Source organism: Neoarius graeffei, chromosome 24 (assembly GCF_027579695.1).
Source record: "Neoarius graeffei isolate fNeoGra1 chromosome 24, fNeoGra1.pri, whole genome shotgun sequence".
In the NCBI taxonomy this organism is placed as follows: domain Eukaryota; kingdom Metazoa; phylum Chordata; class Actinopteri; order Siluriformes; family Ariidae; genus Neoarius; species Neoarius graeffei.
Window position 1 is genome coordinate 16,553,847 of NC_083592.1, and position 18,691 is coordinate 16,572,537.

At 42.0% G+C, this 18,691-nt stretch overlaps 1 protein-coding gene across 2 annotated transcripts in view; it reads right to left on the reverse strand.

The window, feature by feature from the left end:
* The window catches only part of mlxip (MLX interacting protein), an 80,201-nt gene that overhangs the window by 42,600 nt on the left and 18,910 nt on the right, over window positions 1-18,691 (reverse strand). For both annotated transcript variants that reach the window (XM_060906797.1, XM_060906796.1), the window contains exons 7-12: window positions 18,566-18,655; window positions 15,048-15,151; window positions 4,625-5,132; window positions 3,756-3,850; window positions 3,332-3,443; window positions 3,104-3,219 (exon numbers count right to left, since the gene is read on the reverse strand). In XM_060906797.1, coding sequence (XP_060762780.1) covers window positions 3,104-3,219; window positions 3,332-3,443; window positions 3,756-3,850; window positions 4,625-5,132; window positions 15,048-15,151; window positions 18,566-18,655 — 1,025 coding nt within the window. The remainder of the gene's footprint in view (window positions 1-3,103; window positions 3,220-3,331; window positions 3,444-3,755; window positions 3,851-4,624; window positions 5,133-15,047; window positions 15,152-18,565; window positions 18,656-18,691) is intronic.

The window sequence follows — 18,691 nt, forward strand, 5'->3', positions numbered from 1 at the left end:
TGCGAAAAGCAGAGATGAAATCCTGTGGTTCCCAAACAGGATTCCTTCCGGCCCCTGGCTGCGCCTAGAAATTCTGTCCATAAAGATTATGAACAGAACCGGTGACAAAGGGCAGCCCTGCTGGAGTCCAGCATGCACTGGGAACAGGTCTGACTTACTGTCGGCAATGCGAACCAGACTCCTGCTCCGTTCGTACAGGGACCGGACAGCCCTTAGCAAAGAGCCCTGAACCCCATACTCCCAAAGCACCCCCCACAGAATACCACGAGGGACACGGTCGAATGCCTTCTCCAAATCCACAAAGCACATGTGGACTGGTTGGGCAAACTCCCATGAACCCTCGAGCACCCTATGAAGGGTATAGAGCTGGTCCAGTGTTCCGCGACCAGGACAAAAACCGCATTGTTCCTCCTGGATCTGAGGTTCGACTACTGGCTGAATTCTCCTCTCCAGTACCCTGGAGTAAACCTTCCCTGGGAGGCTGAGAAGTGTGATTCCCCTATAATTGGAGCACACTCTCCGGTCCCCTTTCTTAAAAAGAGGGACCACCACCCCAGTCTGCCACTCCAAAGGCTCTGTCCCCAACCGCCACGCGATGTTGCAGAGGCGTGTCAGCCAAGACAGCCCTACAACATCCAGAGGCTTGAGATACTCAGGGCGGATCTCATCCACCCCTGGTGCCTTGCCACCGAGGAGCTTGCTAACCACCTCAGTGACTTCGGCTTAGGTAATGGACAAGTCCACCTCTGAGTCATCAGCCTCCGCTTCCTCAATGGAAGATGAGACAGTGGGATTGAGGAGATCCTCAAAGTATTCCTTCCATTGCCCGACAATGTCCCCGGTCAAGGTCAACAGCTCCCCACCCGCACTGTAAACAGTGTTGGCAGAGTACCGCTTCCCCCTCCTGAGGCGCCAGTCGGTTTGCCAGAATTTCTTCGAGGCCAACCGATAGTCCTCCTCCATGGCCTCACCGAACTCCTCCCAGTTCCGAGTTTTTGCCTCAGCAACTGCCCGAGCTGCGGCACGCCTGGCCTGCCGATACCCATCAGCTGCCTCAGGAGTCCCGGAGGTCAACATGGCCCAATAGGACTCCTCCTTCAGCTTGACGTCATCCCTTACTTCCGGTGTCCACCACCGGGTTCGGGGATTGCCACCACGACAGGCACCGGAGACCTTGCGGCCACAGCTCCGAACAGCCGCGTCGATAATGGAGGCAGAAAACATGGTCCACTCAGACTCAATGTCCCCCGCCTCCCTCGGAAGCTGGGAGAAGCTCTCCCGGAGGTGGGAGTTAAAGACCTCCCCAACAGTGTGCTCGGCCAGACGTTACCAGCAGACCCTCACCATACGTTTGGGCCTGCCAGGACTGTCCGGCTTCCTCCTCCGCCAGCGGATCCAACTCACCACCAGGTGGTGATCAGTTGACAGCTCAGCCCCTCTCTTCACCCGAGTGTCCAAGACATAGGGCCGGAGAGCCGATGAAATGATACCAAAGTCGATCATCGACCTCCGACCTAAGGTGTTCTGGTGCCATGTGCACTTATGGACACCCCTATGCTCGAACATGGTGTTCGTTATGGACAAACCGTGACTAGCACAGAAGTCCAATAACAAAACACCACTCGGGTTCAGATCGGGGAGGCTGTTCCTCCCAATCATGCTCCTCCAGGTGTCACTGTCGTCGCCCACGTGAGCACTGAAGTCCCCCAGTAGAACAATGGAGTCCCCAGTCTGAGCACCTCTCAGTACCTCTCCCAGGGACTCCAAGAAGGCCGGATACTCTATACTGCTATTCGGCCCATAGGCACAAACAACAGCAAGAGCCCTCTCCCCAATCCTAAGGCGCAGAGAGGCGACCCTCTCAACTTCAACACATGGCGGCTGAGCTGGGGAGCTATAAGCAAGCCCACACCAGCCCGCCGCCGTTCGCCATGGGCGACTCCAGAGAAGTGGAGAGTCCAGCCCCTCTCAAGGAGCTGGGCTCCGGAGCCCAAGCTGTGCGTGGAGGTGAGCCCGACTATCTCTAGCCGGTACCTCTCAACCTCCCGCACAAGCTCAGGCTCTTTCCCCCCCAGCGAAGTGACATTCCATGTCCCAACAGCTAGCCATTGCGTTCGGGGATCAGGTCGTCGAGGCCCCTGCCTTTGACTGCCGCCCAATCCACAGAGTGTCTTTTTTATTCTTTCAGAGTTCAAAAGAATTTGGTCTTTTGCGTTGTTAAAAATGGAAAATAAAAGTCAGTTGTTTTCTGTTTATAGTTTATTCATTTCATAAAAGCAACACACTATAATTCATATATGAAGCATAACTTTAAGGAAACTATATATGGAGTGTTACCTTAAATTTAGTGGTCAAATAGGTTTTGTGGCTCAGATTGACTTTTAATTTGGTGGGAAACGGGCCCAAATGGCTCTTTAAATGCTAAAGGTTGCCGACCTCTGCCCTAGCAAATAATGTGCATGAAATTGAAACGCTTCGCGCAGTCAAGCAAACAGAGGAAGTCTGTGTGCACAAGTTTACCTTGACCGTGCACTGACAGTTACATCATTCTGTCGCTAAACGAATAGTTGATCACACCGAGGTGCTCGCTGACCACCGATATTTATTAGTTTAGTCCTGCGTTTTCCTTTCCTTCGCAACATAACGTCTTTTCTTCTCGCTTTCCGTTACTGCAGTCGGTCTTCCACATTTCATTTGCACACTTACGTCCTCCATTTTTCTCTCTTGTTTCAAATTGTACCCCACAATGCCTTGCGCGAATGGGAAAAGCCCACCACGTGATGCATGACATAGTATATTGAATTGGGTCACGGTGAAGCAGGAAAAAATAGCAGAGAATTTAGGGCCACATGACCCTAAATTCATTAATTGTTCTATTAGAAAAAAAAACTAATAAAATTGGAAATCTGTAATTCGAATTCAGTAGCTTTGGGTCCATGAAACAAAAAAAAAATTGGATGTCAGGGAAAATTCTTTTTATGACCTAAACTTGAAAAAATCTGAAAGGCAGTCCACCTTTAACAGAATTACAAAATTTGCTTTGGACATTGACCGTGCAGTATATTACACATTTAATCTGAATAAGGACTCTAAAAAAATGTACCTGATTGGGCTCGTTCTTGGCCAGGCCTGAGGTGCAGCTGCTGAGTGGAGACTGTGGGCTCGGCACCTGCTCTGGCCCTAAAGGTGAGCCCTGACCAGATGTTCGCCCATCTAATGCTGAAAAATAGTGTGAACACAGTGTTTAACAGAAGAAATATGAAACAAAAAAAAATCAATCAAATAACTTATCCAGAAGTCAGGTCTGAAAATGAAGAATATCGGCTCGCACCTGTGCAAGTTGCTGAAACTGAGCTCTTATTATTGGATAAGGTTGTTTCCTCTTTAGGCACAATATGCTGAGCAGAATTCTGACTTGGTGGGAGAATGTGAAAGCCAGACCCCTGTGAAAAGAACATTCCCTTTAACCCCTTCAGTCATGATACAGTAATTTTGGTGGAAAAAAATATCATCTTTTGCCCATCTCATCTTTTTAGGTAGGAGATGTCAAAAAATGAATATTTTTAAAATTGCTCATTAATTGTGCAAATTGCAGTATGTACACAATTGTGTACATAATGACCAAATATTACTGTAGATAGTGATGTACACAATTGTGTACGCGGTGACCAAAGGGGTTAACAGAAACTGAAACATGTTAAAACTCAGTTTAATAACATTTAGTTACACAGGTAATAATGAAAGAGAAACCTTACACGTGGAATACTGGTGGAGGTGATAACCACACCAGCAGTAGAGGCCACGTCAGTTTTAAGCGAGGACGGCGTGACGAGAACAGTGCCAGCAGGTCCTGAAGAAAAATGTGATTTGAGCATCAACCCCTTTTGAGGCTACTGAAGATATTAATTTCCATTGTTTTGTGGTGTTTTCAGAGACAGCATAAACATAACATTATCTACCCCTGGCCTGTATTCTACATGTTCATCTGTTGTTTCTATTTGACACATAACATTCCCTTTCTCTCCCTGAAAGCACTCCATAAACTCAACCTAACTGCTGCATATCTAGTATTTAAGTTTCACAAGCTAGTACTGCCATGGGCTGCAAAATATAACTATCTTTCTAAAAAGGGTTGCTTTTAACCATCGGTTAACTGAATTTTACCATCATGGGGGCACAATTACTTGACAAGTAATCTAATCTTAATGCTGTGTTTAAGTCAGTATATACTTTTATTCTTTGTATACTCTCGAACAACTGGCTGTGTATGAGATGTAAATATCAGGAAATGAAAGCTGAAATTCTGATTTCAAACCAAAGGTCTTCGGTGTATAGCAAAAACAAAAGTTGGCCTTGGTGTTCCAATAATTACAGAGGGGACTGTATATTTTTGTATATTTTTAGTGTTTATATAATCTGTTTTTGCATAAAGTTGTGAACTAACCATAAGGAAAAGAACACATAAAGGGACTGGTTAAATGGGATGCCCCCACATCTGTAGTCTTCGCCAGTTTTACAACTGTCGCATATTTCTCATGCTTATGTGGAAAATGAAACTGGATACTTACTGATTTAAGTAGCATATATAGTGTATTTTGAACGTGGTGTGGAGAAAGGCACTCACCTGTCAGTATAAGGTGAGGTGATGGAACTGGAGTGGCAGGGACTATGGGCACGTGGCGGCTCTTTTTAGCAGAGCCAGCAGGCTGGATGGGTCGTGGCATGGCAAAGCTCTGAGGCTGGGGGGGCAAAGAGATACATGAGAGGGCCTGATCTTGACGAGAAGGCCTGGGTGAAAGGGCAAAGGATGGCCTGTGGGTGGCAGTGGTGCTGGGTGTCACTGAGGAAGGGCCAGTGTGTGTGACCGTGCATGGAGACGAGCTCTGAGGGACAACGCCAACAGCCTGACACCGCAGTGAGTGAGAGGGTGGAGGAGGCAGGGGGGCCGGGGGTGGCATGACAGGGGTCGAAGTAGCTGAGGGCGGTATCTGTTCTGTGAAAAGTGGCATATAGTCCTGTTGGTAGGCAGGGCCTACAGAGCTTATGCTATCTTGACTGGGTATTGAAGGAGGACTTGGGGTCAATGAGATGGACAGCTCTGAGGGCAAGTTCATTGGAGATAACAATGAAGTCTGGGAAAAGAAATATACAGTCAAAGGTGTGAGCAAAAACACAAAATAAACAGTAAATAGTGTAAAGAGGATTTCTCAGTGCATTATACGTTGTAGCTGATCCACTCCAAATGTGTTGATTACAAAAGCCTTTCGATTTCAAGAGCCAGTTAAAACAAGTATATTGTGTCAAATATCTGTATGTATCTATAACATAATTACTAACAATCTATATAAAGATATCACACTGCTCCTGATATAAACACTCAAATAAAAGGTCTACTTGAAATCTAGCACTTTTATACAAATATAATTATGCTTATACTGTTACATTTGTACCTGCCAATATACACTTAAATAATTAAATAAGCAGCATTTGATTTCACATTTTTACTTCAGCTACTCTACTGTCATCCATCTAACACACTGAAGTAGTTACAGTATTCGGGATGGAAAATGATAAGATTTTATCGATACCGATGCATTATCAATTCTGCCTATTGGTCAGATTTGTTATAGATTCCTGATCAATTTTCTGTGTGGGAAAAAAAGTAGGCCTACACAGGATTTCAGCGTCAACATAGCTGTTTTATTGACACAGTGTAGAGCGTCTGCCAAATAACATTGGAACATGTTAAAATAAGCATGAAAGTCAGTGGCGGCTGGTAGTCTTTCAAACAGGGGAGGCTGGTTGGTTACGATATTTCCAGATTTTAAAAGAAAAAATATCAATTTTGCCCATACTCTTGCCTCTGATCTGGCTGATTGTTGGCAGCGTCACAAACTGTGAAATAACAGGTTCTTTTGGCCCATTAGCCTACTGTCCAATATACATGATGGTGGTGTTGGGGGGGGGGGGGGGAGGGGGGGGTATATTTTAACATTTTATATTTTAAAATTGTGGCATGTTGTTTAAAAATTGATCATTATTGAAAGCAGCTCTTTGTCAGGAACCTCAGCAGTAGAGCTGGGTGCCACACATTTCATTCAATGACACTTTCCCTATATTTTACTTATTTTGACTGAGAAATGTTTTATTGACAATTTTGATAACCCTTCACTTTTAATCCAGGTCTGTAGTGTGAAATGTTCTCGGCTGTGTTTTTGCTTAAAAATGTTTTCTAAATTGTAGCTGTGTTTAATTCATATCCAGAAAAAAATATATTCCAATATAATATACTCAGCATAAACATTTTAAATAGATTCTATATTTTTGGTCCATCCATGACATATTACTAAAGTAGCCTATTTACTGTTGTTGATGTGGGTCACTTGCTGTTAGCCAATTCACTTTCTCGTACCAGGAGAGCTGAAAGGAACGAGTATTATTCCCTACCTTTTTCACCAAGTCAATTTGAGGCGTTGGTCTACCCTGCTCTTTAATTTTAATTTTTTCCTCGAAAGGAAGACTGGCAAATGGCTTCGCCAAAATTAAATCAGCAATGCTTGGCATCCGTGCGCAGCTTTCTTGCTAGCTGACTAGCCCCCTCAAGTTCAAGTTCAGTCACTCAAATAAATGAAATTTCTGGAACTAAGATAGCAAACTTGACAACACTATATTTACACTTTATTTACAATGAAAATATATACAAACTAAAAAAGCTGGTAGAAACCGTATGTAATGAATGAAATCGAAATGTAAGCTGATCTCTTACAATACACCACAGCACTTTCGAATCCGCATGGGACTGAACTGAGATTCACAGCTGCCTGTCTATATTTGAAACGAGCTGTCAATCAAAGAAAATATCCGGCCGCTTTCACCAATCACCAGTCTCCTCGCGGAAACTGCCATGTCCCTCCCACTGTGAGGCTCGGAGTCCGTGGGCGGGCATTTTCACAGTATTTGTCCAATAACTGTCTTGCATTTTGAGATTGAAAAGCGCATCGCTCCCAAATGCCATTGAAGTCCACTGAGGCTGGGAGTCCGTGAGACTCTGTGGGCGGGCGTTTTCGCAGTATTTGTCCAATAATTGTCTTGCATTTTGATATTGAAAAGCGCATAGCTCCCAAATGCCATTGAAGTCCACTGAGGCTGGGAGTCCGTGAGACTCTGTGGGCGGGCGTTTTCGCAGTATTTGTCCAATAATCGTCTTGCATTTTGAGATTGAAAAGCGCATAGCTCCCAAATGCCATTGAAGTCCACTGAGGCTGGGCTGCATCGCGCTGTCACGAGGGGGATAAACTCACGCACACATTAAAGTTATAACGGAATGATTTCGCACTGTAGTTGGGTTGAGCACATATTTCTATGATTCTGGATCTGAAATAGCAATGTTATAAGGTCGGCTATAACATAAGCCTAGCGCAATTCATCCTACACGGTGTTCATCATTTTTAGAGGAGGCTGAGCCTCCCTCGTTGTCTTAGAGCAATCGCCCGTGATGAAAGTGTTTTACTGATGGGCGAGTCGACTAATGCACTCTGTTTGTGGGCTGACGCAGGGTGTGAAACAGATCTTGTTAAGAGGAGAAAACAAGGACTCGGTGAGATCATGAGGAACTAATGCACTTGTAATTACAAACTCTACTAACCAGACTTCGTGTGATTTAATTACATGTCTGTAATGATAAGTACTGTATGTGAAGTATAAAGCTATTTTAAATTGGTGGTTTAGTAAGAAATCAGGAAATAATCATTTTATTTAGCACAAACAACTAGATCAGTCAACTAGCTAAAAGTTAAAAATGGGCAATGCTACAGTTGTGTGTCATAATAGGTTAAATCCTGGAACTGCAGACTCCATTCTTTTTTTTTTACACAGTGCAACCAAACACTAGGCTCAAAAAGACAGGAGGCTACTATACTGTTAAAGTTCAACATTAAGATAGAAATGATTTTGTGTGAGTGAGTGAGTGAGTGAGTGAGTGAGTGAGTGAGTGAGTGAGTGAGTGAGTGAGAGAGAGAGAGAGAGAGTTCATGTCTTGAGTGAAGCATTACACTGTAAAAAAATTATTTGTTGTTTTAACTTAAAGTTAGTACTCGGGCTGCCTTAAAATTTTGAGTTCACTGAAATTCATATAGTAAGTTAAATTGTTCACCTCGTTGTGTTAACTTACTATATTAATTTCTAGGGGTCGACCGATAATCCGCCTGGCCGATATATCGGGCTGATATTCTGCATTTTTAGGGTTATCGGTATCGGCCATAATTTCCACCGATATGCCGATAACATGCCTTTTTGCAGCCATTTCGTTCCTAACACGACTGTCACTGCACGTCCTTTCCTGCACTCACCTCTGAGTTCAAGAACACGGTCCCGCCCACCACATCTGATTTGTTTGGCACAAGAGATATAGCCAATCGACACGTGTAGCTAAACGCTGTGAACTGTTTCAAGGCGGCCGTACGGGCACTCGGGCAGAAGCGGCACAAGGGATACAGCCCATCAACACGCGTAGCTAAACACTGTGAACTGTTTCAAGGCGGCCATATGGGCACTCGGGCAGAAGCAGATCCCACTTCAAGGTAAGGACATGCTGCTTTTGCCGCAATAAGTCACAAACACACAAGTTGCAAAAGCGCAACATCATTATATGTTTACATTCTTCATCTACTACTCGTTAAAATTGTCCATTTGCATCTGTGTAGCCAGGCAAACTTAGCTTACGGAAGGAAGCACTTGAATTAGCCTACAACCAACTAGTCTCGCTGAAACTACATGTAATGTTGTCCACAGTAAGCAGTCCCCAGCATAACGTAGGCTGCAGTCATTTTTAAATCCCCGTCTGGAAACGTTGTGAATGTGTCAGTAGTTCTACTCGAACAGTAGAATGACAGCCATACAGAGAGGTGGTCAAGGGAAGACGAAATAAAACGTAGTGTTTGTGTTCTGTAGGCTAGCGCAAGCCTACTGGCTATTTGTTATTGTGATGAGTAAACTTCATGACGTGACTCGTGCTCAAAAAGCGCATTGCACTTGTATATGTTAGGTAACTTTATAAAGCGCTATTTGAACATTTAAACAAGCCAGGTGTGATATGGCGCTAGTAGGCTATGTAATACTGTAGGGAGTTTGTCAGGACGCTTGTTGTGGGCTCAGTAATTAATTGTGTCGTGGATGCACACTTGCTTGGATAAACGGTAATGAACGAAATACATCAATTAAACTCTTGACTTAAATGTTCTTATGCTACTTCACATTGCGCTGTAATGTACTCCACTAGTATTTATAATTCTTGCGCAAGTGATTCTCCTTGCTAGCGCTTCTGATTCGGAAAGCGATATACTCTTACAGGAGCAGAGCTGCGCGGGGCCGCCCCCTCACTCCGACTTCTGTTCTCTGAACAGACTCTTAAAGGAGCAGCCGCTCCTTTTAACCAGAGCTTTTAACACTCTGTTCTCACTTTCTCTATCCTAGCCGTTCTCATCTACATTAGAATGTAGATGGTTACTTGTTAAGTTGTTACATAATAGGGAGTGATGGCCTACTTTATGTTTGATTTTACTTTTTAAAAAATGCTGCAGGCAGCTCCCTACACTTGATTTGTTATTTAAAAACTACTTGAAGTTGGTAAGTCTTACTTAGTTCTTAGTGTAAAAGAATCCAGAGTGTATTTTCATTTATTTTCCACTGAAAATGGTGAGCTGTAATATAGTAGGGAGTGATTTATTTTTTTATTGGTGAATATTTATTTTATTATTTTATTTCTCATTTTATTCTAACTAATATTTGACTTTATTGTACAAATGCTGCTGGCATCTCCCTGCACAAAATTTCATGTTCAATTTTACAATTAAACATATATTTCATGGATATGAAGGTCTGTGTCAGTGTGTGCTATGTTTAATTTCATGTGAATTACAATGTTTACATTTATCGGTTGCACATATCGGTTATCGGCATCCCAATTCCATAATAATCGGTATCGGTATTGGCCCTGAAAAAAACATATCGGTCGATCCCTATTAATTTCAATGAACTCAAAATTTTAAGGCAGCCCAGGTACTAACTAAGTTAAAACAACAAATAATTTTTTACAGTGTACTTGTTTTGCCGCTATTCAATAATAAAGAACACCGTTTTGAACAATTTGTCCGTTTATTTAGCAGCCTGGACCCAGACACTATTAGGGTATAATATAATAGGCTAAGCCTTGCAATCACGCGATTTTGCTTGTTAAGAAAACATTATCTCCTTCCTCAATTATATGGATGCCATCGCGATACAGATTAAAGTTGGCGGTCGGATCTGGGTGGTTGATTAACGCATGTTTTTGCGGGCTGGCTTTCATAGCGGGTCAGGTAATAAAAAAACCCTGATCTGCACATCACCAGAAGCCATGCCTTGGACCGCATCTTCCTCTCTGCCAGACTGCTTCTTGTTGCAAGTTTCCAGCAGCATAGATGTAGAGTTTAATGTCATGGCACACCAGGTTTTTGCAATGCGCAACTGTCAAAACAAGCATGGCCGTAACTACCATTGAGGACACCGAGGTCATGCCCTCGGTATTTTTTTCAGAAATTTCAAATTGGACTACGCTGAATTTGAGCAATGATCAATGTAAAACGCAGCGTCCACATCCACGTCATCTGTATTTCCCCCCAATAAAATTCACATTCGTCTAATGTCATCTGAAATCTCTCAGCCTCTATCTCTATCGTTGCCGTGTCTAACGCAGCGTCACGCAACGTAACCTATACTAGTGTCGGCCGGGGAAGTTGGGTTTTGGATAAAACAGGCAGGGTGTAGTCTACGCTCTATCACATATGCCTACCTAACCTAACGTAGGCTAAAGGCCAATTTATGCTGACAACCCAGTCCTCGCAGATAGCGTCGCAGACAGTGTCTGTGTAGCCCCCCCACCTTCGCAGACGCTCTGCGCACACCTCCCAAAAATTGTGACCACCGCAGAAGCCTCGCAGACAGCGCCGCAGACAAGAGGGCTCTGATTGGTCCACTCTACATCCGCTGTACACGCACTTCCGCTTCCCTACTTTCCCGGTTTGGTTTGTTTTCACGACCGGCATTTTTAAAAACACGAGCGAAGATGGAGCAGCATGAAGAGAGGTTGATTGAGGAAGTACGTACATCTATACGACTCCAGTTCTAGTCATTATAAAAAAAAAAAGTTCTAGTCATTATAAGTAGCCGGAGGATAAACACTCCACTAACCACACCCACCAACTACTCCTAGCGACTTCGCGCCCCCTTGCATTGTGCCGGTGAATAACATCACGCACGCCTATTATCCCCGTTCAACAATAAATTACAACTGTCTGCGAAAAGCTATCTGCGAAAGCCTTGTCGCACGAGCATGCAGAGGCCTTCATAGTCACATCGCATTATAGAGCTTTACCCGAGTGCAAAATGAAAAAGTTGCAGCAAACTAAATTAAGGTTTGGACAGCCAACAGAAGAGCAGAGAAAGAGAAGGAGGGAAGGTGAGAAAATATTGTCAGTGCAGTGGCAGACCGTTCAGCGGTGTCATGCCAACTTTCCAAGGGGAAACGTTTCATTGTCATTGCCTATTACATTTTAGTTAGCATTTCGAGAAACATTCAAAACTACGTTGTCACAGGCAGCCCTGTGCAGGGCTGACTAAACGGGCTTGTTCGAGTAACTCTCTCTCTCTCTCTCTCTCTCTCTCTCTCTCTCATAACTCTCTCTCACTCACTCACTGACACACACACACACACACAAATACAAACACACACACAAATAATACACTCTCACACACTCTCTCTAATACATAGTCTTCACACAGAACTAATAGCCCTACATTCTAATGTAATTTAAGATAATGAAATGTAAATAATGCCAATACTTCAGGTAGCTGAGCAATACACTCAGTTCAGTTCAGTTTTGACTTTTATGTCAGACAAAACTCCACAGTTCTGATGGCACAGTTTTAGAATTGTTAAAGTAAATGTGTTATGAGCCAAACTTACATTACAGGCAATGGTGAGAACACTGTGTTTCAGAGAATGCATGCAAATGGACCTCAATTCAAGACAGCCAGATAGACTGATGCCTTTACATTACTGCTCAGAATGTCTCTCCACATACAGACACCCACAAATAACACACAAACTCTCTCACGCTCTCTCTCACACACACACACACACACACACACACACACACACACACACTATTATTATAAGGTGTAATAGCTAAAGCTTACAATTCAGCAGTTCACACCCTTTCTGTCATGTGTATGCTGCAATGTAAATAATGCCAATACTTTAGGTAACTGGTACTTTAGGTATGTATACTCAGTTCAAGAGTTCACTACTTTTCTACTTTTATGTCAGATAAAACACCATAGTTATGGTGCCACAGTTTTAGAATTGTTAAAATAAATGTGTCCTCCACCAAATCTATCCTTATTTATTTATTTAAGTTGTGCCGGGGGGCTTCGGTGCTGTCAGCCATGTTTGACCTCGGTATTTGAAAAATCCTGGCTACGGCCCTGAAAACAAGAGTGCTCTGAGAGCACCATATCCCCCGCTGGCAACTATGCCATAACTCCGGTAATTGCAATATGCATATTACCAACATATAACAAAGAATCTTGCCAGGTTTTGTGAAATTCCTCCAAAAATTGTGAGAGGAATTGATTTCAGAAGGTGAGTACCCTTCCCGGGACGGACGGACATTGCCATGACATAATCCCCCTTTCTGCCAGCGGGGGATAAAAACTTTTTGCCAAATTACATAAAATTCCTCCAAAAATTGTGACGGAAGTTGATTTCAGAAAGCAAGCACACCTTGATGAAATTGCCAAAGTACAAGTTTGTTAATAATCAAGGGCATAACTCTGGTAAAATCTACCCAAATTAAACGAAATTTCAATATGCGTATAACTGTCATATAATAAAGCCTTTTCCCAAGTTTGGTAAAATTCCTCCACAAATTGTGAGAGGAGTTGATTTCAGAAAAACATACACCCTCATGAAATTGTTAAAGTACCAGTTATTTAATCAAGGGTCAAAACTCTGGTAAAATTTTCACAAACAAAATTAAATTGCAATATGCGTAGTACCATCATATAACAAGGCCTTTTGCCAAACTTCAAGAAATTCGTCCAAAAATTGTGAGAGGAGTTGATGTCAGAAGGCAAGCACACCTTCATGAAATTGTGAAAGTACAAGGTTGTTAATCAAAGGCCACAACTTTGGTAAAATGTGACCGAATTGAAAAAAATAACAATATGCGTATTACCGACATATAACAATGCCTTTTGCCAAGTTTCGTGAAATTCCTCCACAAATTGTGAGAGGAGTTGATTTCAGAAGGAAAACACACTCATGAAATTGTCAAATTATAATTTTGTTAATCAAGGGCTGTAACTCTGGTAAAAATGTGACTGAATTTAACGAAATTATAATATGCATACTACCGACATATAACAATGCCTCTTGTCAAGTTTCGTGAAATTCCTCCAAACATTGTGAGAGGAGTTGATTTCAGAAGGTGAGCACCCTTTCCTGGGATGGGCAGATGGACGGATGGATATCGCCACGACATAATCCCCCTTCGGGCCTTTCAGCCAGTGGGGGTTTAAAAAAAAAAAAAAAACTAGATAGAACTCGACGCCAACGGCGTTGATGGGGATGCCTCCGCCCAGTAGACTACACGCCTTATTAAGTTGTGATTTGGGGATGGACATTTGACCTCACAGTAATCGTGACCTGGTGAAATTACTTGTATCAGCCTTGGAGACGTGTTCACAAGGTTTTCGGACAGACATTTGACCTCACAGTGACCTTGACCTTAGACCTTTTGATCTCAAAATCTAATCAGTTTAGCTTTGTCCCCAAATGCACAAATGGTGAAAGTTTGGTGAAATTCCTTTCATTTGCCTTGGAGATATTGTGTTCACAAGGTTTTCGGACAGACATTTGACCTCACAGTGACCTTGACCTTAGACCTTTTGATCTCAAAATCTAATCAGTTCATGTTTGTCCCAAAGCGCACAAATGGTGAAAGTTTGGTGAAATTCCTTTCATTAGTCTTTGAGATATCGCATTCACACAGTTTCTGGACAGACGCACGGACGCACGCACGGACGGACAACCCGAAAACATAATGCCTCCTGCACCTTACGGTGGCGGAGGCATTAAAAAAAAACACACAGGCATCAATAAAAGGAATTGATAAATTCAGGGCGGCACGGTGGTGTAGTGGTTAGCGCTGTCGCCTCACAGCAAGAAGGTCCTGGGTTCGAGCCCCGGGGCCGGCGAGGGCCTTTCTGTGCGGAGTTTGCATGTTCTCCCCGTGTCCGCGTGGGTTTCCTCCGGGTGCTCCGGTTTCCCCCACAGTCCAAAGACATGCAGGTTAGGTTAACTGGTGACTCTAAATTGACCGTAGGTGTGAATGTGAGTGTGAATGGTTGTCTGTGTCTATGTGTCAGCCCTGTGATGACCTGGCGACTTGTCCAGGGTGTACCCCGCCTTTCGCCCGTAGTCAGCTGGGATAGGCTCCAGCTTGCCTGCGACCCTGTAGAAGGATAAAGCGGCTAGAGATAATGTGATGTGATGTGATGTGTGATAAATTCAGACACATACGATTCCGATGGATTGAACACCAGTTTGGAACTGGAATAGATTCTCGAGTCCCATCCCATCTCACATGCATCATTCAACATGTATCTACACAGGTATTAGAGATACTTTATACTGTATAATGTGATGGAACCAAAAGAGTTATAAGTATAAGGTATTTAGTTTTACATTGTTTATTTTGCAAAATAAGCCACAACAAGATGTTTCAAACCAAAAGATGTAAACCGCCATACAATTTTGATACACAGGACTAATTTGCAGAAACCTCCAACCTGTTTTAATCACATTTCACTAAACTGCACTATGATGGAGAGGGGAGTCTGTATGTTTGTTTCATTGACATTTTTCAAACATAAGGCCTTTAACTGTAAACATTAGGACGGGAGCTAGTTGTGTGTAAAAGTGTGTGGATCTAGAGCAGCACTGGTACCTGTGTTTGGGTGCTGTTACTGCTGCTGGATAAGGGAGTGGTGGTTGGGGCAGTGGGTGAGGTTGTGGGGTAGGTTGTGGGCTGACGCAGGGTGTGAAACAGATCTGGTTAAGAGGAGAAAACAAGGAAGGACTCTGTGAGATCAAGAGGAACTAATGCACCTGTAATTATAAACTAGATTAACCAGACTTTGTGTGATTTAATTAAAAGTCTGTAATGATAAAAATATGTAATGTATAAAGCTATTTTAAGTTGGTGGTTTAGTAAGAAATCAGGAAATAATCATTTTATTTAGCACAAACAACTAGAGTGAGTGCTGGGCTCAGAAACAAACCTGTGATTCATAACACAAAATCTAAATAAACAAGGCACAAATGCAATACGTAAAAAAAAATCAAGTTACTCTATGCCATGAAATACTGATATACTGTTTAATTGATTAGATTATATTAGATTAGATTAGGTTAGATTAGATTAGATTAGACTAGATTAGATTAAACTTTATTGATCCCTTTGGGTGGGTTCCCTCAGGGAATATCACAGTTTTTGGTACATCTCAGTATAAGAATCCTCGAAATCTTGGTGACGTTAAATCTTACCAACATTACAGAGATTTACTATATTTGTTCTACTACACAACAAAACAAGACATTTGTTCTGTGGTAGAACAAATGTAATAAATTCACTGTAGATAAATCAATACATAGTATGTCAAACTATTACATCAAACACCTCAGGAATAACATCAAGAGCTCAGTATTGAATGTTATACAGACAGAGAATCGCAGAAAGACAAACATGGCTAAAACACAAGGATTGGTATGTGTCAGCTGACAACAAGGTGGACATGCTAATTAATGTTAGACTTGAATACAAGACCTAAGTCTTATCTCACATGGTCTGTTTGCTATGCGGTTTGTACCAACAGAATAAATCATACCTGTCAACCCATTTCGGAGTCCAGCCTTATAGCCCTCACAAAAACCTTTACTGAAGACAAAAATTCCTTACAAACTAAAAATGAGACAATTATATGTTGTTTTTGAGGCATAATATATGAGTGATTCCACGCTTATGGGTACTGAAATGGGGACATGAACTTATTTTTAAAAATTCACCTAAAACCATTTCTTTTTTTACCATCAGGTCACAAAACATGTAATCTTTAATGAATGATGTGTTAAAAGATAACTTTAATTTTCTGAGATGTAATAAAAACATATTTATATGCCAAAGTCAGAACGTAACAGAAGTGTTGTGGACATATAGATTCTCAATTTTAACAATGTAGAATTACTTTTTGAAACATAGGAAGGTGATGTTTTAGCAAATATAATTAATAAACATGTGTAGTAGAATAAACATACACATTCTTTCAATAAGATTAACATGGTATAGAGCTAGATTGTAATTAATTTCTAACAGATGCGAGATGGACAATCGTAACAGAAGTAATGTAACAGACATCATTTTGGAACTCATAGGCTTGACTTTGGCATATAAATGTTTTTATTACATCTCAGAAAATTAAAGTTATCTTTTAACATATCATTCATTAAAGATTACATGTTTTGTGACCTGATGGTAAAAAAAGAAATGGTTTTAGGTGAATAAGTTCATGTCCCCATTTCAGTACCCATAAGCGTGGAATCACTCATATTGAAAAACAAACAAGGAAAAACTTCAATTGCACTTTTTCCACATCATAAATTGCTATATGAAGTTCATGATCATGTCTATCCCATAATTCATAATTCAAAATAATAAAAAAATTTTTCCAGAATTAGGGTCATGTACAACTGTGTGTATATTGTACACTTATTTGAAAAGAATCTATAAGTGGAATGTACACATGACTAGTAAAACATTTTAACAATTTACTATAACAGTGGAAACAATCTGCCCTTTAAATAGGTCAACCCATTCAGGAAGAAACCTCCCGCTGTACCTCGTTCTTTTCGACGGGCTTCCCATTGCTTCTGTCTGTGCACTGAATACTCTTTCAAACCTACTCGACTGGAAAAAGAGAACGGCTCCGGGCCCTTTCACTCAGCTCATGATGGCATAAAATGTTATTCAATTTCATGCAAACGCTTGACTTTTGAGTATGATATCAAATTCTGAGCTTTCAAGTGCCTAGTAAGCCTGGTCATGAGACAATAACAGCCAAGATGTTGTAATGAGACCCTCTGCCTGCGTAACACGATGGTTTCCGGTTCAGTTGTCTTTTGCTTGTTTCGCACGTAATATGCCCTATGACAACATGAAATAAGTACTTGCAGAATAAAAACGTTTTGGTGAAAAACTAGGAATCTGTAAGGCTATTAGAATATCATGGGTGCAAGTATAAAATTTTCAAAAACCTGAAAAGTCTGACAAGGTCAGACGTGCACGGCGCAGCCATGCGGGGGGGGGGGGGGGGGGGGGGGGGGGGGGGTTACAAAGGGGGGGCGAGTCCCCCTTAGGGCTCGAAAAAAATTTTAAATTACAAGTTAAAATGGTTGTCTCTCATGCAAACATTTACAATATTAATAGTTATATGATTGCCATATTCACATCAAATGTTTAATACATTTCATCAATTCATCTGAAATAACAATATTTCAAGTACAAGGCTTGATATTTCAAAACATCTAAGAACTGCTAATTTAAATGTTGAAACAACCATTTTTAATATGCTTTTGCTGTGATACCTTTTTTACAATATATACACTGGAATAGCTGTGTTGATTTGGTCGAACAACATGCTACGTGCGTGAAACATGATATCACACATGTATAACACCGTGAAACAACGGGCTAGTCAGGACCACTCGTCGGTGAGTAGCGTATAAATTGAATGAGGTTTGTGGTGAAGACGAGATGAAAAGATTTGTCTCATGCAGAGACTGTACCGCGGTAACCCAGTAATACGCTGAGAGTGAGAGAGTGAGAGGGCCACCCCCCGAAAATTTCAACGGATTTACACGATTTGGAAAAATGACTTTTTCAGAACCGAAAAAAACGGAGCTTCCGGCACATGCCGGAAAACTTGCACCCATGGAATATGCACATAAACTTGACAGAAATCGAAAAATCCATAAGATTTGCAGCTATTCTTTATGGGTTGATGGGTATGAGTGGTGGATGCAGGGCCTGTACAGTGTGTCTCATATTTCTAAGTATACTGCAAACAAAACTTTTTTTAACACTATGCTACCAATTAAAAAGAAGTTACAGATCAGAAAGGAGCCACCTGGTTATCAATCATAACACACAAAACTACAATGGGCATTCTCAGGCTGGTGCTGTGACGCCAGCATTCTCAAAAACAAGCATCCGTGAGAAAACACTCCAACTTCCACGCATTACTAAAGCCACTCAACAACTAACAACAGTACACTCTGCTTACATCAAACACCAAGAATCAGCTCCATATGGTCCTGGAAATCAAAGTTAGCTTTTGGGTTTAATAAAGTGTATGTTGTGCAGATGAAGCAAGTGAGTGTCCAAGATAATTGTGATAGATGTGATTTCACCTTGAAGAGGCTCAAAAGTGTCCATGAAGTCCAAGTTGGGCTGGAGTGGGATGAGGCCAGGCTGGATCATGTCTGCATTACCTGCATGTGCTGGAAGTGATGAGATCAATCAATTACAATCCTTAC